Consider the following 26,902-nt stretch of genomic DNA (forward strand, 5'->3'; position numbering starts at 1 on the left):
TCTTGTGGGTTGGAAATTTCATCTTCATATTACTGCAATTTTATATGGACAGTGTCTTCTAAATGTTTTTTTTGTCCCTGTGAATATATATATTGGAAATGAAAAAAATATATAATTTCTTAGTTGTTGCTGAAAATTTCAAGTATTTATTAGTCCAATATATAATAATACATGAGGTATCTACTCTTTTGTTTTCAAAAACTTTTCATTTTTTTACTTAATTAAATAGACAAAAAATTATACACACATGACTATAGCCCTAAAGTCTGAGTACTAATTTCTGCTTTAAAGCATAATACTTATTCTTTGAGAAGTATGTTTGTGTCAATTATCATTAGATATTTTAAAACTATCAAATGAATCCTTTCTTAATATGAGACTGAATCATTCACATTACATTTCAAAATCTTATTTTAAAGCCTAAAGATCCCAACTTCGCTACCCAAGAACAAGTATACAGAGACATTGGAGAAGAAATGCTTCAGCATGCCTTTGAAGGGTAAATAAAGATTGATTTCAGAAGATGATTTCAAAAGAAATGCATGAATATATGAAAAATGAATTTATTTAATTTTTTAAAATTTGGCACCAAAATTTTCAATTGACCTTTACTGATTTTTCTTATTATTCAGGTACAATGTTTGTATCTTTGCATATGGCCAAACTGGGGCTGGAAAAAGTTACACCATGATGGGAAAGCAAGAAGTTGGACAAGAAGGAATTATTCCTCATATCTGCAAAGATCTATTCAACAAAATCAAAAATGAATCTCATGAAGGCGCACTTTATTCTATTGAAGTTAGTAGATTTGTTACCAAATCAATGATTTTATATAAATAATTAATTTTTCTCCCATTCATTTGTAGACTCAAGTTTCTGGTAGGATATTCATAGCATGTGACATGATTGTTTTTTAATTATTTGTTATTACATTAAAGCACTTATCTGTAGACTTTAATGGAGGAAATTTAACTACTGCTAGTTTTTCTTTTCTTATGCTTCAAATAGCATCCTTAAATGATTGATTTATTATGTTTTCAAGTTTTTATAATCTTTATGAACAAACATATAACTGTTTTATTTCTTGTTAGGTAAGCTACATGGAAATTTATTGCGAAAGAGTTCGGGATTTGTTAAATCCTAAAAACAAGAACAACCTCCGTGTTAGGGAACATCCACTGCTTGGTCCATATGTAGAGGATTTGTCAAAACTTGCAGTCACATCATACCAAGACATTCATGATCTCATGGACGAGGGCAATAAAGCCAGGTAAATATTCTTATGATCATATCAAATTTGATCTTTCAGATAAAATTTTAAATGTAAGACTTCTTATTTTATAGGCATAATTATTTTTTAAACAAATGTTTATTTAAACTGATTTTCATTGTGAAAAATCAGGTTTTTTTAAAAAATATAATGTGTGCATTTTTTTCTGAACCACTCTGTTATATGTATATTGCAGAACTGTTGCAGCTACAAACATGAATGAAACAAGTAGCAGATCACATGCCGTTTTCACAATCATCTTCACCCAACGGAAACATCACAAAGGCACTGGCCTTACGGCAGAAAAAGTGAGAATCACACATTTATAGAGAAAATTTAACATTTCTCAATTCAGTTCCCAAAGTTTTCTAGTATTTGCTATATTTATGCCACTCAGAGCTAATTAATAGAAACCTGCTGGTTTATGTAGTAATTTGCTTGACTATAGTTTCCCAAACTTTTCATTTCATTGCCCCCTTCTTCAGAAATTTTTTCTCTCATCGTCCCCAAACTCAAGTGAACCCATAGGATCCTGTGTTAAATCTGTAGCTTCTATGGCCTCCTTGGACCATTCCATTGCCCACTTTGGGAAATGCTGCTTTAGACTGACATAAAGTGGTAGGTTTCTGTTCATCCTATATAAATCCCTCTATTTGTAATTATATATATTTTTCTGTTGTGTGACTAGGTCAGCAAAATCAGTTTGGTTGATTTGGCTGGGAGTGAACGAGCTGATGCCACTGGAGCTCAAGGTACACGTTTGAAAGAAGGCGCAAATATCAACAAGTCTTTAACAACATTGGGAAAAGTCATTTCAGGCTTGGCTGAAGTTGTAAGATACACATTAATGTTTGCAATAAAGAAAAATCATTTTATTTTAGACCATTTACATTTTTGGTTAAGGGTATTTCCTGTGATCATTAAAATTTTGTTCATTATTATTATTTCATTCATTTTAACAGATAATGCTACAAATATTAACAGGTATTTGATTTGCATCCTATTATTTAAAATTTATGTTCTAAAGTGAAAAGGAAAAAACAATTTTAAATCCACTTCAATAACCCATGTTGATTATTATGGGTGATTCTCCCGAAATGTCGAATTTATTGTGGGAAAAAAGTTATATTCTCTGGAGTTTTTCCTCAGCATCAATTATAGATCACCATACTGATGTTATTCATGTGAAAAATTATACTTGAATTGCTAACTTTGCTCTAAAATTGAACTGAAGGAAAAAAATAGTGTAGCAATGAGCCAATAATGAATTTTTATCATGGACATAAGTTTCAACACTCGTGGGTGTAGTTTTAAATGACAAAAAAAAAGTTGCCTGCACTTGTCAGAAATAGTGAGGACTTGAGAGGTCAGAGTTGTTTATTTAAGTTCAGTGTTTATTTTTGTTCTAGCATCACAGTTGTTACTTTCTGTTAGTGGTTTCATGATTAATTTGGCAACTTCAATTGTCATTAGTATGTTTTTACACAATTATATTGCTGCAGAGTAATGGACTAAAGGATGCTAATATGCTGTCATTTACTAATTGTTCTTAAAAAACTTTTATATAAGTTTACCATCAAAGAAATCTATTAAGAAACGGCTTTAACTCAGCCCAGGAAAAAAGTTAAATTTATGATCTTCACCCCAGCAATTCAAAGCTGTGATAGAATTTTTTATTTTAAACATATCTCTTTATTAGCTCACTTAATTCAAAGTGTGTTTGGTTTGAATGACATAACCCCTGGGGGGGGGGTGAAATCTGCACAAGGAATGTAATGTATATCCCATGTTTATTTGGTGAGATGGTATTTTTCGGGGGACTTGGACAAGATATGAGACTTGGCAGGATACACACATGCACCTTGCCCATATTCCTTTGTGGAATTTCTAACAAATCGGTACATGTTGGAATATGCATGTACATGCTGTGAACCTAATGTGAAGTTTGTTACTGTGTATTTGCTTGTTATGTGTAGTGGTGCCATCTGTCATCAAACTTTGTGGGCTGAATGCCACAGGTTATGTACCGGTGCTATAAGGATGTTGGTGAAACTTCAGTTGGATTTTTTCCCTGAAAAACTGATACTCCACCCTCTAATGTAGCAACAAATTTCTAAGCAAATGTGTTCTGCTTTAACAAAAGTATAAACAGTGTATTTATGACTGAGCGTGAAGTTTTTCCACTGAAAATATCAAACTTGAGTGTCAGTTTCCTAGTTTGAAACATTCTCAATAATAATGTGTTATAGTAATTTGAAATTAAAAGTTATGTTAATTTTTTCTTACCATTCTCATTACAACATTTTTTTTTTCTATTTTTTATGCACACTTTGAAGGCTGTAAGTATTTTGATAGTTTTTGATTTTCCCAATTCCTCTTTGTAACTGTGATATGAATAATTAGTGTTTAGTAGAGTTCGTGACTGTGGAAATTGTAGAATGAAATGAAAGTTTATCCATGCTTTTCATATGATCTACGTATTTTATATTATGCAGGCTACAAAGAAAAAAAAGAAAGCTGATTTTATTCCGTATCGAGAATCTGTTTTGACATGGCTTTTACGAGAAAACTTGGGTAATTCTTTCATGTGAATATACATGGATGTTAACCTCTGAATTTCAAACTAATTTAATAGTCATTAAATGTTATGTCTTTTCAAAAAATTAAATAATTTTTTTATTAATCATTTTATTTCATTTAAGTTTTAATTTAAAACCTAAATAAAATTAAATTATATACTTCTATTTAATGCTTTGAACCAACTTAGTATATTTAAATGTTAATGTCTGAATTTTAATTCCAGGTGGAAACTCAAAAACAGCAATGATTGCTGCTATAAGCCCTGCAGATATAAACTATGAAGAAACCTTGAGCACATTAAGGTGAGTTTTTACTCTACAAAATATAAGAAACCTAAATATTATACATATTTTTTTAATATTAGATTATGTATTTTAAATAAATTAAACATAAGTGTTTTTTAAAATGTATTATTAAATACGTATATAAATATCTCTGTACAGAGCCTTCCTTTTATTTTCTATATGTAAATTTTTTATTTTATTGAAATCATAATTGATTTAAATAATCTTGCATATTTTTATAAATTTTTTTTCACTCGTGCTCATTCAACATAAATTCCCTGATTTTCAGATATGCAGACAGAGCGAAACAGATTGTTTGCAAAGCTGTTGTTAATGAAGATGCTAATGCTAAACTAATTAGAGAGCTCAAAGATGAAATTGAACGATTAAAGGCTATGCTACGAGCAGAAGGAATTGATGCTGACTGTAAGTTGAAAACTTTTTTATTTCCTTAATTTATTGATCAGCTGAAGTTGGTTATCTGGGGTTTTACAACTTAGAGGTGCAAATGTGATCTAGTCTTCCCTTGGAAAATATTTAACAACAGCAGTCAGCAGGCTTACAACATTCAAATTATATACAGGGAAAAAAAATTAATAAACAAATATAAACAAAATCTGTCAGTCTGATTTTATTTATTCCCATTAATAATGCATGCCAACACTTAGCACATAACAAGTATAGCACTTTCATACATGCATAGGGAAAAATTTAGTTCTGACGCAGGAATTAGAAACAATGTAATAAATTGTTTCTGAATTGCTTCTGTGGCAATGGACCAAGGTAGTGTGCAGTTGGTAAATTAAAATTATGTGTGACACATGTATACAATTTTTTTATATGTAGCATGAGAAGAAATGCTATGTGCCGCAAATGGGGGGCCTACCATCTATGATGTATCATGCATGTCAAACAGCACAGAAGAGTAGATAACAGGGTTTGAAGAGAAATATACCATTATCCCCTAAAGTTGTGAGATAGGCCGGGCAGACAATCGAATAAGCATGTAAATCAATTTTTTTGTTAATTTAGGGGTACAATTTTGAATACAGATACATATAAAATATTTAGTAATTTTAGACACTTATAAAAACCATTTGAATAGTTTTTATAATGTAGGCAGAAATTCTAGATTCGTGAAAAGAAATAAACTGCACATGTTTAAAGACAAGAACTTTCCCCTCTATTTGGTCAAAATGGATTACATTGGCAGTCAGTGACCAGTTACCTTGCCAACATTGGGCATCATTTCAGATGGAATTTTTTCAAGATTGGCACAATATTATCAAATTTCAGGGGATGAAACTATGACCACATAAGTCTTTAAAAATGCAAGCTGTCCCCTAAGCCTTTAGATTACCGGCACCAGGTGCATGCAAGCCAATCTCCCCTTTAAAAAGTCTCATCACAGAAAGCAACATGCCTACAATGGTACATATATTCAATCATTACACTTCAGTCACAATTATATAAATACTAGGGGGGGGGGCGGCCAACCCCCCCCCCCACTTCTCTCCCGGACATATCTTGTTTATTTCGTCCCACTTCATCAGCGTGCTATGGAAAAGGGGAAAGGGACGTGTGAAAGCACCAGCCTACTGAAGAAGCGAATTTTAATGAAAATAATAATAAAGCAACAAAAAACAAATGAGATTCATCAAGTATCCCCAAAAAACTTCCCCATGGGGGTCCCCAGATTCAATTCGCTGAATTTCAGTGGGGCCCCACACTGGATATATCTTGGGCTACCGAAGTGTTGCAAATTTTACAATGTTAAACCACAAAAATCAATGAGATACATTCAGGGGCACCGAATTACAACCTGCCAACATTTCCATGAAGCCCTGACCTGCAAGCTTGTCGGACACCCCCCTGTGAGAATTTTTCATTTTTATCAATTTTGCAACGAATAAAATCCAGGGCCCCACATCCAGTAGCGGGGACACAATACTCAGATTTTTAGTGGGGCCCCAGACTGGCTATATCTCGGGTTTCGGCTGTGGCAAATTCTACAACAGAAAAGAATGAGATTCATCCAGGGCCCCCAAAATCAAACCTGTAAATATGGGGCCCCCCGACTTGGAAGCTTGTCGGTCATCCCCCGGTGCGAGTGCCATGAAAAATTTTCATTTGTATTCGTTTTACCAACGAATAAAATCCAGGGCCCCAAAATGAAACCTGTAAACATGGGGCCCCCGACTTGGAAGCTTGTCGGTCATCCCCCGGTGCGAGTGCCATGAAAAATTTTCATTTGTATTCGTTTTACCAACGAATAAAATCCAGGACCCCCCCAACCAATTACCCGGGACACCAATTCGCATACTTTTGGTGGGGCCCCAGACTGGATATATCTTTTGCTTCCGCTATCGAAATTTTTCAACGTTAAAGCAGCAAGAAAACAATGAGATCCATCAAGGGCCCCTGGAAATGAAAACTTTTTACTTATACGTGAAATCTTCCCCGGGTACCCCGACCCTGTGTTGGGAGCACTGCTGTTGTGTGTGTATATTATACATATATATACCTCTCGGCATGGACCTTCCCCCCCCCCCCACAAAGGAAGGGCTGACAGGGGCCACAACGATTCTTATCACTTTTTGATTTTTCACACTATAAATTAATCACAGAGGGGCCCCCTGAAAAGCTGGTTTGGGGGCTCGAAATCTAAATTCCAGCCTAAGGGCTCTGCTGTAGGATGTAGGAGCCTCTTGGTACATGCACATAACATGGTCCCGATATGTGAATATCGACCCAATATCGATATATGATATATGATATCATATCGATATATGAATATATGAATATGAATGTACGATATATGAATGTGAATATCGATATATGAATCGAACCCACTTCCGTAACAGATTTCCGTCACTCAAAAATTTCACCCACTTCCGTCACTCGGTTGCTTAGCAACAGGCCCTTTTCGAGTTTGTTTGTGATTTTATATTATAGAATAGATAAATGGCAGCACAGGACATTCAAGACACAACACTAGATACACATTTAGATTGTTAGTTATCCACACACACACACTTTCGACACAACTCAATCAGTATTAAATTGCCCATGGCAGTAGACTAGAATTGTGCTCAATTTGAATAAAAAAAGCCTTTATAGATTTCATCTCCAAGTCATCGGAAAAGTTTCTTTAGTTTTTTCCTCCGGCTTCTATTTGTAGCCTCCCAAAAATCAGTTATGCTTGGTATTCTGATCACAGTATAGACCCACTGGAATAATTCAGTGATATTAAATTAAATGACTGGGCATTTTTCACTGAAAATCCAGTAACTTTTAGTTTGCATGATACAGGCAGGGTGTTGTAGGAATATTGTTTCAAAATTACAAAGCCTGGTATTCGCAGTCAGATCAAATCCTTCGATTTTCACAGAAAGTTTGGAAAAGTGATATCCGACAATTTAAATCCCTTGATTCAACTCAGTGGACTTCATAGTTTTATCATCTAAATTTAGATCACAATATTGAATCAGGAACTCTTCAACTTCCCATCTTTCTTTCTATTAAAGTTTTTCATTTCTATTTTGCTGTAATCTCTATTCACTTATGTTTTACAGGCACTTGAATAATGAAAATGCCCACAATTATATTATAAGATAAAATGTATGGTAGTACCAAATTAAAAGATTCATTTTATGAATTTCATTTTTGTGTAAAAATTCTTTTGAGTTTAAAGTAACTTATTTTTCCTTATAAATATTCTATTTCAACTTACATTTTTTCTACCTGTTTTCCTTCCCCTATGTGACCTTGAATAGCCCGCCTCGGAAACGAGAACTTAAAAACGAGTAAGTTGAATCCTTGGCAGTGAGTTTTGGTTTTGCTAGCCATTTATAGATGTGCTTCACCTCCTCTTCCTTTCTAATGAACTTGCGCTTCAGTTCAATTTTAGCATGAAATCAAGTATACACATATTTCAAGATACTAATGTGTGTGTGTGTATGTCTGATCAGCTCTTGATTTCAAGCACATATTTTTAATGTTACAGTGATAAGCTTGTGAACATAATAAGCCAAGCTAGGCTGTCAGCTATTCACTATAAAACATCATTCACCATCGTCATTTTATTGTTTTTTTTATCATTGCTGCTTTATAGGTTTGTTCATTTAGTTAGGCTGCTTATGTCTAGTTGCCAACCTTTGCAATCTTTCAAGCATTAATTAAAGTGAAACTGGGTTGTGAAATGATGGATTTTTCACTAGTATAATACAACAATTTCTGGAAATCCCATCTCTATCTTTCTTTCAAAAAGAGTGATGTTTATGTTAAATTTTAGTATGGCAATCAAAATTTTCAATGACATTGAATATATGATTCCAATAGCAATACAATTGAGATGTGCTTTTAAGGAAAATTGTATTAGGTGGCTGTGTTACCTTCTTCAACATTTATTTTCTTTAAGGTTGGCAGCTATAGTTAAGACTAATATATGCCTTCTTTGCTTGGCCATTTTAAATATCATCGTTCTCTCTCTAGCATGCACATTGAGCCATTTGTGTATTTATTTTACAAAGTGTATGAGGATTATTATGAAATTTTTAGGCTTATGTGATCTGGTAACTTTTTAAAATAGAGAATTTTTGTTTTGTGATGGAAAGAACAGACAATTTTTCAGTTGATGATAAGTATAAAACTGAAGTGTCTGTAAAAATAAATTTTCAGTTCTTTGTTTTTTATGCATTTATTTTTTAAATTTAATTTTTGTTGTTTTTCAATCGTGAACCATTTTATAGCCAAATAGTAAAAGAAATATAACCTGTTTATCTTCAGATAATTGTGCTATATCAATAAATATTACCAATTAGATGAAAATCAAAATTGAATAAGTAAAATATTATGTGATTTTTTTTTATTAATTAATGGAAGCCAAAATGTATATATTTTCGGAAAGTTAGCACTTTGTCATATGCAGGGTCGTAACTGGAGCGGGGTGGGGCGGCAATTTTGGGTGGAAACAAAGAACACCATTAAAAATTATTGAATTTTAAAGTTGTGGGGGTGGCAAAAATCCTAGTTATGGCCCTGGTCATATGTATTCAAATATTCACCATTGTTTTAAGACTTTTTTTCTCTGCTTTTAATCTCTGATGGGCTATCAAAATTTCATAGTCTGAACATCTAGATATTAAGTATTATTGAAATAGTATTTATACCCAAGCGCTTGAAAAAAATTCTATATTTGTTAATACAGATTTATCCAGCTATCAGTCACCATTATTTAATGGAATCAAAAATTAAATGAATGAAGGAATTTGGATATGAATAAAATATGGGGCAGTAAACTTGTTAAACACACAGCATTCCTTACTTGATATTAACTCACCCACACACACACATAACTTCCATTTGCGAAGGTGAAATTTAGAAAGGTTGTGAATGATTTCATGGTTTTGACCGCCGTTAAATTCTAGTGGTTCTGGTTCATCTGATTACTTCCTTTATGTTTATTCTTGTTACAAACATCTCCATGTCACTGCATAAAACATAAACTTTAAAGTTTGTATCTCAAACAAGTTAGCATATATTGCAATTTCTCACATTTCTTTTCATAAATATTTTTCAAGTTTATTTCATATTTATATATTATATATCTCTTTCAAATCACAGTCGCCATGGCAACTAAAAATTTGAGATTGGCACCTAATTTTTTTTTATGCTTGGTAACTGAATTGAAGCCTCAGGACCACAAATGTTTCTGAAATTACGTCAGCCTGTCTGCTTGCAGGGAAAGAGGTCCCTAATTCTCATAGAAGTCAAAGAATACACTGTTTTGGATCAATTTTGTCTGGGGGGAAAATACTTGGTTCTCTAAGAAATTTTGCTGGTGCTTAAATGTTTTCCTGATTTGTCAAGCCCTGATGTATATGTTTTGTGCTGAAAAGTTAATGAATTATGAAGCAATTACATCTTTATGTGCATGTGTGGTTCATATTTTTTATATTTAATGATTTATAAATTTTATGAAAATTCAAACTCTCATATATAATTAAAGGGGGAAAGCATGTATTTGTGTGAATTTAATTTTTTAGATCTCTGATTCCTCATTAATATGAATGGTTTTGTATTTTTTCATTATTCCATCAGAATTCAGCATTCCCCCATTTGTAATCTTCCCTTGCACGAGCATGTTTTTTTTTTTATGCTTCCCCCTGGAAAAAAACTACAAATTATCTACAAATATTTCATTGAATTCCAGAAAACGTGATGAAATGATCGGAAGACGTGTAAAAAGGTTTTGTCTTTTTCTCAAATTTCTCTCTTTTTCTTTTTATGCACCAGTCGAGAACAAGTCCTCTCCTTCAAAAGGCAATCGGAAAAAGCAACATTCAAGTGGTGAAGATGTAATTGAACAGTTGCAGGAATCAGAAAAATTGATTGCAGAGCTCAACGAAACTTGGGAGGAGAAGCTCAAAAAGACTGAAGCAATTAGATTACAGAGGTAATATTTATAGTTTCTTTCAGAATTTTTTTCCACCTTAAAAGAATTTTTTAAAAAAAGTTCAGAATTATATGTATGTATCAGGAATGTGATAGACTTTTACCAAAGCCTTAAAAAATCTCTGGAAAGTTTGTTTTTTTACCCCACTGGGGTTTGTATAGTATTTTATTTGAAAATTTTATGTAATTATCAATAAGGGATGGAATTTTTATTGCAAAATTTATGGACAGCTTTGCTAAACTTTGCTAGTTCAAATGAAATGTCTTTGTTAAAACCTTTGCTACCAAGTGTCTAACATGATATGTGATTCCCAGATTTTTTTATGGGAACCAATCATCAAAAATATAAGACAAGAAAAATATTAATGGCTTATGATAATTGTTTGTACCAATTGTGCTGTAAAAAGATTGGTGTAATATTAGAACAATCAAATGTGCTCTGTCATCATCAATTTTCCTCCAAGATTCTGGTAGTGAACATAAGCTCTTGTGCTACAGATACCATGTAGTTATGCTTATTGTTAAAGATTTTCAATCTTTCCCCCTTAATATTTTATAGAGAAGCAGTATTTGCAGAAATGGGTGTAGCGCTGCGAGAAGATGGTGATACTGTTGGAGTATTCTCACCCAAAAAGGTTTTTGTGTTTTTTCTTTTTTCTTTTTTAATTTAAAGAAGAAAATCATGCAGGGAAATGTAACTATTTGCTTTCAACTTGCAGTTTGTGCAAAAAAAAAAAAGAAAAAAAGAAAAAAGGTAGAGCAGTTCACAAATGCTTTATTATTGAGGCTGTTATTACTTTGATTAATTTTTTTAATCAGTTATTCCATCATGAAAAAGTGTCAGAGTTTTATTTTTTTCTGAATTAGTAAATCTTTAAATGGGGATAAAATGTGTTTAAATGAAGCTATTTGTAGGGGCTAACTATAAGTTTATGATCTTAAGTTGATAGTTGTTTTTTTTTCTTCTTTTTGTTGATTAACAGTTTTTTCATGTACTTTATTGACAGACTCCACATCTGGTAAACTTGAATGAAGATCCATTGATGTCAGAATGTTTAATATATTACATCAAGAGTGGCACAACACGGTTAGCATTTTTTTTTCAACAAAGCTTAGACATTGTATTGCTTTAATTAACCCCTCCCCCCACTTCCAACGAATAAAAATACTTACCTTATTGTATTGATTTTGTTTTATTGGATCTACCTAAAGCTTTTATTCTTCACTTGTGAAATATGAGATATATATACAAGAGGTGTTTATATACTATTTAGGAAAATAACAAGGTTGTTAGTACCCATCCAGACGAACAATATTTATACAATGGAAGGAACCTACAATCATAATCCTCTTAGAGTGTAGGAAAGTTAAACTTAGAAACATGTCTAACAATCACAGGTCCTCACTTCTGATGTCATTTCTGTTCTGCCAGAGAAGCAGCACTTCTCCAGAAAATAACTGCCAATCATTCACTATATATACAAATTTCTAGCAAGAAGCAGCAGCATAGTCAGTTGCAGCTGATTGGCTAATGAAAGGTGAAGACAAACTTGATTTTTTAAAAACATCACATCTTCGCTCACAGAACCTAAATCCACAGACTTCCTTTCGTGAGGCACACAAAAGCATTGGTGTATGAGATGCCTGTATACTCTGCTGTAGATCTCGTCGCAAGAATCCTTGTTATAGCAAGCAAGATCAATACAACACCAGGGGGTCTTTGAGAGGATGCGACAGTCTTTCATTCAATGATGTAACCTATGTAATACCACCCTTGGACTTTACTTTGAGCATTTCCTTTGAGTCTTCTGCTGAGCTGCATGAGATTGTGCAATTTATGATTTTATTAACATTATTTTTATTATGATTTTATTAACATTATTTTTATTATGATTTTATTAACATTATTTTTATTATGATTTTATTAACATTATTTTTATTATGATTTTATTAACATTATTTTTATTATGATTTTATTAACATTATTTTTATTATGATTTTATTATGCATTTTTTTCTTTTTAAAACTTCAACATGGGCAGTTCACTTTGGCTTATTTTAACACAATGGATTGCAACCATAGGTTTCATTGTAAATATTGTTTGTTTTGATGGGTACTGTCACCCCTTCAATTTTTTCTTAACAACTTCCAAACACCCCTTATATCTCTAACAAGTTTTTTGACTTGAGATATTAAAATTTTTTAGTACCTTGTGTGTGCTCTTTCTAAACTTGTTTCTTATAATGTTTCACTTGAAAATAAAAATAATGATAAGCAAAATGAAAAAAAATATATTTGATTTCATTAATTCACTTTACTGTAACATTGCAATTACCATTGGCAACATTTTTACTCTTCACAGTTCAACCAATTATATGGATAGAATACATTAAATTTTTTTTAGTTTGTATTTCAAAGATGCTTCTGTACAGCAATCAAGTTGCTTCGATATTAGAAGATGCTTATGGGTTAAAATTTTGCTCATTTTTCAGTGTTGGCAGACCAGATGCGAATGTTCCTCAGGACATCAAGCTAACTGGCTCTCACATTTTGAATGAACACTGTTTGTTTGAAAGTGCTGATGGTATGTTTGCTTCAAATATTTACAGTGAATGATAAATTCTCACCTCAAATTAGTCTTAATTTATTAAAAGGAGAAATTTATTGAATTTTGCTATTTATCTTTTATCAGGAATGGTAAATTTGCTGCCTTTTACCAATGCCCTGTGTTATGTGAATGGTAGAGAAGTCAGCGAGAAAACTGTGTTGCAAACTGGTTCTCGTGTTATTCTTGGGAAATATCATGTCTTCAGATTTCAGCATCCTGAGCAAGGTTTGCTTTTATAACTTCAAATTAAATTTCCATGACTCTAGTTGCATGATCAAATTTTTGGCTTCTGATATGTAAAGATTTCATTTGATTAAAAAATAAATGGTTATTTTGTTACTGACTATGCAAACATTTTAAACCACTGAGTTTTTTTTTTTCTTCTGCAGCTCGGGAAAGTAGGAAGTCATTTATTGAAACATCAAATAGTAAGTGCCTTTGAATATTTTGTAATGATTTATCAGTTTTGGTGATTAACAATTTTGGCATTGGGAATTGCTGCTCTCACATACTTACTATGTGCATTATGTATCATTGACATTAGCTTCTTTAATGTGACATCTGAAAGGTCTCTCTGAAATATTTCCAGCTAAAACCGAACCCCTTACAAAGTAATATGTACAACAGGAAATAAGAAAATTAAATTTGTATCAAAGTTTGAGCTTATAGAAAACATAAGTAGTAATAGTATAGCACAGTAATTTTTATTAAGCCCATAATATCTAAGAATAAATATAAATTTTTCTAATGTTTGTGATTTTTATTGAAAAACAAAAAAACCCTTTTCAGTTTTTACTGGTCAAGATTTCTTTTTCTTATGCATTGGTAGTGATTTTGTTCTATTAAACCTATTGAAACGTTTGAATACTTCTACAACAGCTTTTTTTATTTATTCACAAAGCACATCAGTTGTAGAATTTGTGAATCACCATTTTTGTGCTGTATATAGTGTGTTTACATATGTAATTAATAAAATTTAGAATTTGATAGAACACATTTTTTATAGGAGTAAAAAGAAATTGGTATTTTATAAGATTTACTTTTCTCTTGTATAGATAATATAGGAGGAGGGGAACTAGTAGATTGGACATTCGCACAGCTGGAACTGCTAGAGAAGCAAGGCATTGATCTAAAAATAGACATGGAGAAAAAGTACTATTTAATGTTCTTTATCATTTCTCATGTAGTACAATAATTTTGGGGAAAGCAAAAACTTGCTTGCTTCTCTTTTTTGTTATTTTTCAAGTAATGAAAAGTTTGCGATGAAAACCTCGTTTCTGTTTTAATTTTGTATTGATTTTAATTTTAAAATTTAATCACATGAAACTAGTTATGAGAAATTATAAAAATTGTAGGTAAAGCATCAGTGTAAAAGAATCTCATAATTTTTTGATGTGAATTAGGAAGTTTCTCTTTTATTCAATAAATAAAATAAAAAACTAATGCTTCATTGAAGCTCTGAGGCAAATCATGAAAAGCATTGATACAATGAAGTGAGTAGATAATGTGAAGTGAAATTGAATGTTAAATAAGAGGATGAGCAAAAAAAAATATGAATTTCTGTATTTGTTGCCTCATCGGGTGAACTAGCAAATAAGACATCTTAATAAGATCTCTTTTGTACATTTTCCAACTTGAGCAAATGCAATGCAACCTGCTATACTGAATGAATGAATGAACGCCAGAACTTTGCCACTGGACTTATCCCGTTGCCGAGATCTCTTCCAGCCCAGCTTCGTGGCAGAGTCTGGAACACTTTATTTAGTGTCAAAAAAAAACAAAGAAAAAAAAAAACAACCTGCTATACTATAACTGAATTAATAAAGTCTATAATGAAGGGTCAGAAAATTTTTCTTGAAACAAATATTGCTTGAAACTATATTTTATCTTAGAAAAATGAATTATGTAATTGAAATATTTAAAAAATAAATCATGTAAAAGTATGTAATGAATTATAACAATATGAATGAAAACAATTTTCATTTCAACTTATGCTTTATTTCTCTGCCATTAGACTGTGTGCAATGGAGGAACAATTCAAGAAGGAAAAAGAAGAGGCTGATCAACTTTTCCAGCAGGAAAAAAAAGTATGCAGTCCCATATTTTTATGTAATTAAATGTATTGTGGGATATGAATGTCCTGCTATGGTGATAGCCTATTATATGTGCATAAGTAAAATCAATTAATATAATTGGTCAGCTGAAGTTGGTTTTCTGTGGTTCCCAACTTCAAGGTGCAAATGCGAGCCGATCTCCCCGTTAAAAAGTCTCGCCACCGAGAGCAACAGTCCTACAACGATAAATCATTCAATCATAACACTTCACTCATAGCTAGAAAAACTGGTGGCAGATGGCAGCACTACACATAACAAGCATTACAGAGAAACAAAAAACTTCACGTCAGGTTTCACTACACGTACACGCACATTCCCGCATGTACCGATTCGTTGGGGGTTCCGCTGGGGGGGGGTGTTGGCGGGGTGCATGTGTGGTGTAGCAATAGTAGGTAGGGCCTCCAAAAAATGGCTCGGGGATCCATGATGTTGTTAAGTTAGCCACTTCGTTGGGCAATTTGCCTGTTGTGGCGTGATATTTGTATTTACATTATTAATTATCATATTATATAATTAATTATTAATAATTCTTCAGCATCTATATACACAGAGTAAAGCTAGGAGAAAGAATATTCTCTCTCTTATGGAGAAACCAGCAGCCAGCTTGAAGTAAACATAAGTTTGAAGGTGGTGTGTGTGCCAATTCATAGCATAGGTAGAAACTGTAACATGTAGCATCATACTTTTGTTGGTCAACTGTTGCTCACCGTTCAGGCTATTCACAAACTATGTTTATCTATGTGTTTATCTAGTGTTTCTTTTTTTAATGTGTGTGCATTTTAAATTTACCTTAGTTCATGTAAGTGGGTATGAAATTTATTTTGGATTGAATAGCTGGATAGATTTTACTCTTCCTCGAAATAGAAATCTGTTTACTTTCCTGGATTTCAGTGTTGTTCTACAAAAAGTATTTGCTCAAATAATGGACAGAATGAAGGGCAATCTTCGTGTGAAATTTCGAATAAAACTGATTTGGGCTTAGCGAGCTTTCTGGAGTTGTTTTTAGTTCCTGCCTTGCTCACAAGATGGTGCTGCTGTCAACTTGGCTACCATTTTACCATTTTCAGTGAGAATGTTTCTTCCCCCCCCCCCCCCCCCCCCGGAGTTCTGAGGTAGATTTTTTGTGCATTTGGTCAACAAAGTATTTAATAGTTTAGGAAATTTATTTTTTTGTAAAATTTTGAAAAAATATATAATTATGGTTTGCCATGTTCTAGCTCAGTGAATGATAAGAATTAATTTAAAGAGAAAAGAAATAAAATGAGTAAAGTGTCAAAAGAGTTATTTAATGGTTTTTAGGAGTTGCATGTGTGGGGAAGACAGACACTAGTGGAAACATTGATTAAAAAAATTAATCCTTTCAATTTTTTTGGCTTGCAAAAATGTGTAAATTTTGAAGGTCATCTGCTGAAGAAAACTTTCAGCTTATCCGTTCAGCCTCACCTGTGTTTACATTAGATTACAGAGACAAATGTTACAGATAATAATATTATTTGAGAATACTAAAAAGTTTTGATAACATATGGTTATGCAAACATTCGGTTTAGTGTGCAATATCTCTGTGTCTTTTTTATAATATATTTTTTACTCAAGTACAATTCCAGGACATTAGAAACATGATCTCATGTTCGGGAAGAATTTTGCATGTAACTTATGTGGAACATAATGTTTCAAAATCTCTTGAATTCATTTATCATATTTAAGTTTGGCAGTTAGGGTCCTAAGTAATTCACTGTGCTTATGTATTTCTTTATTTTTTTTCTTTGGGTTTCTATATGTTTGTAGCAATAATTACTAGAAAAGGTTTACTGCCGCTGAGAAAAAAAGATTCAAATTCAGTTTTGTTAATAATTGCTCATTCCTGCCTGTCTTCAAGAATACCAAAATTAACTGAAAGTTCAACTTCATACTTATTTTTTGTTATTTGAGACACAGGTTCATTAGTGATTGCATTTGAAAATGTTGTGTTAACAACTACTTCATCAGGCACCTGTGTATTTTTATTGTTTTTTTTTTTAGAATTACGAAGCAAAAATTGAAAGTTTGCAACGTCAAGTCGAAGAGCAGTCACTGATGTCCAGTATGTACAGTTCTACTTGCATCAATGAATTAGAAGCTCAGATTGAAGATGAAACTGAATATAGTAAGTGTATGGTGATTGCTAAATTCTGTCTGGCTAAAAAGTTTCAATGTTGATCTTATCAGTTAAAAATTACAATGATAACTATAGACTCTCAGTCAATTTTTATTTTATTGAATTGGTCATATCTTGGTTTTGAAGGGTTAAATGATAATTATAGAAATACTATAACTGTGCACAGCATAATTTATTTAATATCATCGGTTAACATAATCATAGTGAATAGTTTCATACATGACTGTTTGTATTTTCAGATTATTTTATTGCAATTCCTTTTAAATTCAGTTTGATTTTTTATTTGGATGTAATGTATAAAATTAACTAAAAAAAATGTGTATACTTTTTTCTCACAGTAGATACACCTTGGACAGATCACCAATATCAGCTTGCTGAATGGGCATTCCTGAAGTGGAAATATCATCAGTTTACATCGTTGCGAGATGACTTATGGGGAAATGCCATTTTTCTGAAGGAAGCCAATGCAATCAGTGTTGAGCTGAAGAAAAAAGTAAGTACTTGTGAAAATTTTATAAAACTTAAAAAAACCAATAAAAAAATTAATATTTTTTTCATAAGCATCAATTTTATCAACAGTATTCAGAAAAATTACTTAACTTTTTGTTCTGCTAAAAAAACAATGTATTTCAGGTTTAAATTTTTTATCAAGTATAATTTTCAACATCTGGTATTAAATTTGGACTTTGGTTTATTCAGAAAGACAGTTTTGCTCAGTGAAAAATAAGTTTTCAATTTTATATTTCCAATATTGACACACAAATTTAAATTTATGATCAATTCACAGTATATGGATAATATTCTTGTGATTTCTGTAAGTACCAGGATGCATATTTGCAACTTGTTATCACTCTTAATAGCTTCCACTTAACAACCAGCCTAACTGTTCTCACAGTTCATATTTTGTAAATCACTGCTTTATTGCATGGAGAACATGACACAAACTTTTTTTCCGTTTATGTAGGTTCAGTTTCAGTTTGTTTTACTCACCGACACACTATACTCCCCATTGCAACCTGATATGCTAAGTCACCAAGATATGGAAGATGACATGGATCGACCATATCCACGCACAATAGTTGCTGTAGAAGTTCAAGATACCAAAAATGGTGCCACTCATTACTGGACTCTAGGAAAATTGAGGTTAGTCTGAAAATGTCACTTTTTTTCTCCAGTATTTATATATTTTTTAATTCCTACAAAAGGTGTGCATGATCTTGTGTACTAGAGCATGATTTTCAGCAGCTCACTCAAAAACCATGCATGATTCTTAATTGCATACATTTGTAGTTCACCAAACCCTGATTAAGGATGGGGAGACGGATACATTGTACTATTTTATCCATGAAATATGGTTTTTTTTCCTTCAAGTTAGTATTCCACCCTTTGCATTTTGAACAAAATATAAACTTTTCATTCAGTTATTTAGAGGTCAGAATGTCTTATGTGCTTCGAGCAAGCAGTTTCAAAATAATGAACGTGTGCAAATGAAAAATAAGTAATCATGATCAAAATCATCCTGATTGCAGAGAAATGAATATGAAAACCAGTATTTTCAAATTGTGTGTTGTAGTTAACTAATTTTTAATAGATTGTAAAAGTTTTGAAATATATGTGAGGAATTATTAGAAAGACTGCTGGACAGAAATAACAAGACATATGATCATGTATTTGTAAATGACTATCAAATGGGGGAATGAAACAAAAATCAGGTTATCAGAAACTTTAATTAAAATTTTTTCAAAATTTTCACTATACTTGACTAGACAACTGATATTAATGTTAACCTTATTTAAGATATCACATATTAAAAAATTAATTGTAAAAATGAAATATAGACCCAGAGATTCCTAAGCTTTTTCTTGATGTAAAGTCACCATGATGAGATTAAAATTAGAAAATTGATATTTTTCTCTTGTATTATTAATTTCCGGTTCATTTTAATGTGTTTTTGGTCTCATCTTGTTTTCAAAATAAATAAATTTTCATGGTCAGATTTCAAGGTATCTTTTCCTTTTTTTCCTGTAATAGAAAAAGTATGGTTATATGGAATCCTGCATTTTGGTATAGTTTGCCTTTCCTCCAGCTTATTGGATTTTTATCTTTGTTGTATATTTTTCATATTTTTGTACGTGCTCTTCATATTTTTTCTATGCAGGTATTCCTAGGCCTTGAAAAAAGTACTCGAAAAATAGCCACAGTTTTAACTGATAATAGCAACAGAGTAATTTTTTTATAAAGGTCACATTCTTATCGTTTCTTATAAACATGGTCCCCACATTGAATCTGCTTTTTCGACCAAAATGGAGGTTCAAATTCAAAAAATGAAGTTTTCTATCTACTTTGGCTAATTTTGAAAAACTTTGTTTTGTTTTGTTTTTCAGAATTGTTGAGCTGAATATTATTTTTGTGTTCCTATTTTTCTTTTTTTGAAATGAAAAGTGGGGATAAAATGCTTTTCCAAGTCAGATCTAAATTTAATCTTGTTTTTTTTCTAGATCTGATGTTTCTTTAAAATTTAGAATAATATCGCAAATATAAATTAAACCCGAAATATTTGTGCAAAATTAGTAGAAATATATTTTTTTCTTATTGCTGAAAGTTTGTGCTATGGAATGTATACAAGACAAGTACCTGTAGATTGAGATCTTCTCAGAGACTGCCTATTCTTTTTTGGGGAAAGCGCAACCCATTTTCATGTGGTCTTTGGGGTTATGTCTGTCGTTAGGTTAAAATCTAACCTTGAATGTGTCTTTGATAGCTCTCCATTAACAGAACTCTGATACAGTGTGTTCAATATAACTTCTGCATGTGTTAATGTAGATTTATTTTGCATGTAGAGAACGTTTGGATGGTGCATGGACATCAACTTGATGTTTACCTTTTGGAGTTTTAATTCAGTATATAATAGTAGTACTAGTGGCTTGTGTTAGATAATGGACATTTCCTGTCATAAATTGTAGACATAGGTTGGAGTTAATGCGCAGTACATACAATGAGGACCTTCTATCTCCGGGTACTCCCGAGAGTAAAGATGATTTTCTTCAGTGCCTTCCAGCTTGTGCAAAGCAGCGGCTTTCAGCTGGCCTCAGCATCAACTCATTGTTTCCATCGAGAAACAGGTTGGTTTCATTTTTGCCAACTTGTTTTCTGAGTACATTAATTTCTTCCTTTGCATCATCCTGTTTTTTTTTTTTGCATTTCATTTATTTTATTTTGTAGCCAGTTTCTATCCCTATGATTTCTATATTATTAATTTTTCCGTTTTGTTTTTCAGTTCTGTTTTTTTTTTGTTTTTTTTTTAAGTTTAATTCTTGCTTGATTGATGCTGAGGCTGGTTTCTCTGTCTTTTTCTTTGGTGTGCTGATACTCATGCAAGAAACTGTCATTATTTCAATTGTTTTCCCCCATAGAAGTTAATTAAAAAAATACATTTTCTAAGCTTAATATTTTAACAATGGAACATTGTACATATAGTACCAATTCTTGCATTATCACTAAGTATATATATCTGTTGACTTTTGAATAATCACCTTTACATTATTTTTTTGATGTCACTTCTGAAATCAGTAAACTTTCAAAATATCATCTTTTTTTAGGAAGGACTATTTCAATTATAATCTCAAGCCTTTGCTCACATTTTTTACCATTTTCTCAAGAGAGAATAAAAACTGAGTGGTTTGTCTGATTAAGATAATATAAGATTTCTTGTGTGTTATTTAATTTAATTCATTTATAACACACTGTAACAATGATATACAATAGAATATTGCACGTAAACAATGAATTTATCCATCAAGACTGTTCTATCCCTTATTTTGATTATGTCCTCCATGCATTTTCCTCACATTCACTAATAAGTAATTTTCATCGGAAGTTCTATGTATTATATCTCTTTGCATTCCTGTTCTACCTATTCGCAAAATGAAAAAAATCCAATTTATCAAATACAGTGAAACCTGATGCAATGATACTCTGCGGACCAAGAAAAAATGTTGTTGTAAAGAGTTATATTAGTTAGCATTATCATCAGGTGATACCAAATTTATGCTGTTGTTTGCATCTCCCTTGAATTTATTTTGTTAATACCCCCCTCCCTCCATCCCGTAAAATGCATTTTAACTATTTATTCATTGCAAAAAGCTTTAATTGATTAGTTTATAAATAAAATTTAGTAGTTACACCCTGTTGAGTAGTTTCAGCACAACACTTGTGTGTACTACACAGTAAATAGCTTCACTGCAGCTTCATTAACAGTTTCAGAGGGTAAATAGTGCAAAATTATCTATGATATTAAACACCCTAGAAAGAACACCTTTTGGTGAAGAGTTTAAAAATATATTTAAAGTCTTTTTGAGTGAAATATAAATAATAACAATGGTAATTCCAAACAAGATTTGAAAAAGTATTGTTGTAGAGGGGTTTATCGTTACATTGAATATCGTTGTAGCAAGGTTTTACTGTAGTTATATGTATATCTATAGTGGGTATTTAGCAATTTGATAAAATATTATTAATATTTGATGAGACATTTTTTTAAAGTTGATCTCCCAGGGCCTGAACTTTTTAGGCTTTAACTTGTTGAAAGCCTTGATTGCATCCTTAATTTTAATTTCTCAGAGAACTTAGAATATAGGAACGAAAAAAAAAACAAAAAAAAATCTGAGCAATTTCATATCAAATAGTCTTACCCGGACCCAAAATAGCAAGACTTCTTGGATATAATTCAAAATCGTGATTTAGCTATGTTGCAAATGTGAAAATGATAGCTAGAATTGAATGTTTCCTCTTTTTGAACTGGCAATTCATCAGTTTATTTCATTATCTAAAGTACAAGGAATGTATTTATTTGTATGGTTTACGAACAAGTATCATATAAAATGTGTATGTATGGGATATCTTGCATTCATGCATATGAAATTGGTTGACTAACTGATCTTTCTAAGAACTACTATCAAGTGTATACCAGAAAAATTCTAGTGATAAAGTTTATCCAATGAAGATCTGATTTTTCTATTCTGTATATTGATTGCATCATTTCTGCTCACTACCCAAATCCTGATGGTATCTTTTTCTGTGGTTTTCTGTAGGCAACGGCTAGAGCTGATGCGGGAAATGTATCATAATGAAGCTGAACTGTCTCCGACATCTCCTGACTATAATGTGGAAAGCATTACTGGAGGAGATCCATTTTATGATAGGTTCCCATGGTTTCGTCTTATTGGCAGGTAATATATTGCTTTGAAAGCGAAAATGTTGAAATTATTTTTTCAACCTGTAAATGGTAGAACTTTAGTGAATCTTCTCATGACGTGTTACTTTACAATGATATTTGTACTCTTTTCCTGGGGAAAAAATGTAATTGCAACCACTTCCACAATTTCAACGTTGAAAATAATGGCTATTACTATATGCCATACTGGCAGAAAAAAAAGTTTTGACTATTTTCTTTATTATTTTGATTGATATCATTCAGAATAAAATACTATCACCTCTCCTTTGTTCCTAAATGTTGTTGAAGAACTAGGGTCCAACTAAGTAAAAGTCGGTACTAAGTTGGGGTTCATGAATTTTTTTTTAACTTTTACCTACCCTTTTCTAAAATTTTAGATGACTTCACAAATTTTATATTTATTATCTCTGATGTGTTAAAAATATTACAATGTTTATTGCAACGTTAATGTGTTTATTTTTTGTCCTGCTAGTTATTGCAATGGATTTTATTTCATTCTCTAAATTAGTGTCCATTTCTCTCCTTAGGGCTTTTGTTTATTTAAGTAACCTTCTTTATCCTGTGCCTTTGATTCAGAAAGTTGCCATAGTCAATGAGAAGGGTGACGTAAAAGGTTATCTAAGAGTTGCTGTGCAAGCGGTATTAGGTAAGAATGTAATTTTTTTAATAAATTAAATTTGCAGATAGTGACTTATTGAAGTAATGAATTGCAGTTGAACATTATTCACTTTGGGTGAAGAAGCCTCAAACGTCTGATTTTATTGCAGGTGAAATTAAATGTGAATTATCAAGGCAACATGTAATTTATTTAAAACATACTTGATATCAAAATTTGTAGGGAAAATTTTCTGAACTTGATTCTAAAACTTTTTTTGCTTTTGTTACAAAAAAATAGTGCAAATTATAGGATTTTTCTTGAAAAATTATCTCAAACACAAGAAATTCTAGCATTAAAAAATATCTGCTTTTATTTATCTAATCATTTTCAAAAATATTTAGATTTATTGAAAACTAAATCACAATTATTAACATTGTTAATGTACAGTTTTATATTTTATCTATATATGTAAAATTGATTTTCTATGAGTGTATGTTCTCCATACAAATCTACAATTTTAGACTGATCATTGACAAATTTTGCATGTATGTGAAACAAGACCCAGATTAAACAATATCATATTTTGAAATTTTGTCAGAGCAGGGCAAATGCCCGGAATGGGCAAAAAAACCATCGGGCAACAATGATCCGTGGACCTCAACAATGCCTTTCAGAATGTTTAGTTTAGTTAACATGGTTTCCTAATAACACATTTCAGATGTATATTCCTTTATAATGGCTTGTCACTTCTTTAATGCTGCCATATATGGAGAAAACCTAGACAGCGCTGGTTATTATGGCTAGTTATTAATAATATTAGTCAAGCAAAGAAGTCAAAAAATGCACTCACTCTTTCAAGAAATAAAATCTTCCTTTCAATCAAATAATAAGGTATTTTTCAGTTAGTTTTTAGTTGGAAGAGTATAGATAAACTTTACCTAATAATACTCAGCAAATCACCAATAAATATAGCAAATACAAGGAAAATACAAAACCCCCTTTTTGTATTTTTACTTTTTTTTTTGTAAAAGGAGTTTTGTATTTTCCTGGCATTTCTCTTGTTGGTGATTCGCTGAGTAAGTTTTTAATTATATATTTATTAACGTTCTTAAACTATTTTTTCTTTATTGAATGTGTAGAAGAGGAAGAAACATCTGATTGCAATCAAAGGGGTGTTCGCCAATCAGCAAGAATCAGTTTCAATGATGACTTGTTTCAGAAACAAAAAGTAGGTTTTTTTCCCCATAGATAATTAAAAAAAAAAAAAATTAAATTGTAAGTTTTTTGTTTTTAATTCAAAAGTTCCACAAATATAATAATTTCATGACAGGCCTGTAGTCCATCTAGGTGGCTGAAGAAAAAGAGGATATTCTCTTAAATTGCCTCTCCCCACTTCCCCTTGATGAAGGAATAAATTAAATTAATCATTTTTGGATTATATTTTTTAAATGAATTATATTGGCACCTCGATCAAATGAATGAGTAAAATTTATTAAGATTGTGATCAAACCTATATATATATATGTTATAATGACATTCAAAACGATATCCTAATTAAAAATACAGATTTATTTTAAAATCAACAACTGGGCATATTTCTGTCCTGATGTTGATGATTGAACATTTTTCATGCTTGAAAAAATGAGAAATTATGGATAGCAGCTCAAAAGACATTGTTAAACCTTTTTTTTTCAAGAATTTGAATTTAGACTTGTGGTTATCAAAATCATTACAGCTGTTGATAAGGCTCTATTCAAGGAATGATAATTTTTATAGATCTTATAGAAAATAGTCTGTTGGAAGTTTTTCTTCATTTGATGTAAACTTGAGGAAAATCTGCTCTGTGTGATGTTATTTAAAATTGATAAGATAAGATATTTTTTACATGTGTCTGTGTAAACTCTGAAGTATTATTTTAAACTGGTGAAACATAAAAACTCTTTTGTTTCTTGTGTGTGTGTGAAATCACTAATAATAGAAATGAGTCTAGAACCTAGGAAGATACCAGAGACTTCTTCAAGGATCCTTCTTATCTCAAAAGACCAGTTGGGTGAAATTATCAGCCACATGTCCGATGATGAAGAGAAGAAGAGGCTAGAGGAAGAAGCTAAAGCCCAAGCTATGCTGAGAGAAGCATCCAAAAAAATGACTGACACATGGGTGGGTATTCCAGCACATTTAGTGAAGGAACAGTTTCAAGAGATGGAAGAAAGGAAAAAAGCCCAAGAAGCAGAAAGAAAAAGAATAGATGATCTGGAAGGAAAATTTCAAGAGATGCGAAGAAAATATGTCTTAGATACTGCTCAGCAGAGAAGATATGAAGAAACAGACCAGGTGAAGCAGCTTGCTGCAGCAGTAAGGTTGGCAGAAGCACTGAAAGGAAATGAAGAAGCATCTAAACTACCCAGGTTGAAGAGTCTTTTTGATAAATATGATGCTGAGTATGCTCGCTATCAGTTGGCAGATGATGAAAATGCTATACTAGAAAAAGGAAAAAATATGGATCTAGAGCGTGAAAAGAGAAAGGAATATGGTGCTCAGTTAATAGAACAGAAAAAACAGTTGGAAGCACAAAAGGCAAAACTCAAACATGAAGATTTTGAAATAAGAAGAAGGCTAGAAGAGATGGCTTGTGAAGACAGTACCAAGACTGTAGAAAATGATCTCCAAAAGATGGTTAGTTATAGAAAAATGTTGGATGAGCAGATGACAGAAAGCAAGCGAATAGATGCAGTCTTATCCAGAATGGATGAGGCTGAAGATAAAAGGTGCAAAATTTTTCTTGAAGCAAAGCGTAAAATGGTTGAGAAGCACAAGGAGATGGAAAAAGAAAGAAATGAGATAAAAGAAGTCCGTAGAAAAGCTATTGGGAACCACTTAATGAATTTGACTGACCGAGCTTATGAAGCTGAAGAAGAAAACTATTTAAAAGCAGTTCAAGAAAAAGAAGATTTGTATCAAAAAGATAAGGGTGCTAAGAAAGCAGCCCGGGAGCTAGAAATGCAAGACCTGGTTGTAACTTTGAAACAGCAGATGAGTCTTAAAGATCAGATGAAAGACAAAGAAATTGCAGAGTCACTTGACCGCCGTTTCAAAATTGATGATCTTTGTGAACGACTTGACAAACTTGATAAAACAGAGGAAGTGAAACGTCGAGCCAAAGAATGTGAGCACACAATAATGCACCAGATGGCTAGAAAACTTGAAGATAGATCAAAATTAATAGAAGGGAAAAAGCAAGAACATGATGCTCTAATGAGTAGTCTGCGTAACGAAGTCGAAACCTTTCAGAAGTATTCAAATCAGGTGGTCAAAGAATGTCAGTCAAAAGGCTTCAATATGTATCCTATCAAGAAAGCTATTTTGACTGTAGAGAAAAATAGTGCAATCCCATCAGTCAGTCAAGCCAGAAAGATTTCAGATGACTACAGTGCAGTGAAAAAAAAGTTTACGCCGGACATATCTGAAACAAAACGGAGGTTGGGATTCATTTCTGAATGATATCATATTAAAAAAAAAACAAGTGTGAAATGTTCTGATTAACATTATTTTATGAATTTTGATTGTTCACTATTCTTAGCATGTGAAGTAAAATTTTGGGGAA

The 26,902-nt window shown here is 31.9% G+C and overlaps 2 protein-coding genes across 12 annotated transcripts in view; both read left to right on the forward strand.

Annotated features, from left to right (window-relative positions):
* Positions 1 to 26,902, forward strand: part of unc-104 (kinesin family member unc-104) — an 81,294-nt gene that overhangs the window by 21,274 nt on the left and 33,118 nt on the right. For 4 of the 11 annotated variants that reach the window (XM_089237734.1, XM_089237736.1, XM_089237737.1 and 1 more), the window contains exons 4-27: positions 420 to 499; positions 633 to 798; positions 1,092 to 1,270; positions 1,467 to 1,578; positions 1,959 to 2,102; positions 3,766 to 3,844; positions 4,074 to 4,152; positions 4,424 to 4,560; positions 7,911 to 7,940; positions 10,432 to 10,591; positions 11,150 to 11,225; positions 11,598 to 11,677; positions 13,083 to 13,174; positions 13,283 to 13,423; positions 13,588 to 13,626; positions 14,254 to 14,350; positions 15,213 to 15,285; positions 17,332 to 17,455; positions 17,806 to 17,960; positions 18,432 to 18,610; positions 20,431 to 20,589; positions 22,558 to 22,695; positions 23,228 to 23,346; positions 24,438 to 24,526. In XM_089237734.1, coding sequence (XP_089093860.1) covers positions 420 to 499; positions 633 to 798; positions 1,092 to 1,270; positions 1,467 to 1,578; positions 1,959 to 2,102; positions 3,766 to 3,844; positions 4,074 to 4,152; positions 4,424 to 4,560; positions 7,911 to 7,940; positions 10,432 to 10,591; positions 11,150 to 11,225; positions 11,598 to 11,677; positions 13,083 to 13,174; positions 13,283 to 13,423; positions 13,588 to 13,626; positions 14,254 to 14,350; positions 15,213 to 15,285; positions 17,332 to 17,455; positions 17,806 to 17,960; positions 18,432 to 18,610; positions 20,431 to 20,589; positions 22,558 to 22,695; positions 23,228 to 23,346; positions 24,438 to 24,526 — 2,727 coding nt within the window. The remainder of the gene's footprint in view (positions 1 to 419; positions 500 to 632; positions 799 to 1,091; positions 1,271 to 1,466; positions 1,579 to 1,958; positions 2,103 to 3,765; positions 3,845 to 4,073; positions 4,153 to 4,423; positions 4,561 to 7,910; positions 7,941 to 10,431; positions 10,592 to 11,149; positions 11,226 to 11,597; positions 11,678 to 13,082; positions 13,175 to 13,282; positions 13,424 to 13,587; positions 13,627 to 14,253; positions 14,351 to 15,212; positions 15,286 to 17,331; positions 17,456 to 17,805; positions 17,961 to 18,431; positions 18,611 to 20,430; positions 20,590 to 22,557; positions 22,696 to 23,227; positions 23,347 to 24,437; positions 24,527 to 26,902) is intronic. The other 7 variants (XM_089237743.1, XM_089237741.1, XM_089237742.1 and 4 more) reach the window with 3 other exon arrangements.
* Positions 25,279 to 26,799, forward strand: LOC149081011 (uncharacterized). Its single transcript, XM_089237334.1, has one exon. The coding sequence runs from the start codon at positions 25,279 to 25,281 to the stop codon at positions 26,797 to 26,799; it is 1,521 nt and encodes a 506-aa protein (XP_089093460.1).

Source organism: Pholcus phalangioides, unplaced genomic scaffold (genome assembly GCF_987345545.1).
Source record: "Pholcus phalangioides strain wild (caught in Gottingen) unplaced genomic scaffold, Ppha-v1.0 ptg000010l_1, whole genome shotgun sequence".
Lineage (NCBI taxonomy): Eukaryota > Metazoa > Arthropoda > Arachnida > Araneae > Pholcidae > Pholcus > Pholcus phalangioides.

Bases quoted from the DNA above. Each gene is read 5' to 3' on its own strand.
- LOC149081011 (XM_089237334.1), top strand. From the start codon at position 25,279: ATGAGTCTAGAACCTAGGAAGATACCAGAGACTTCTTCAAGGATCCTT.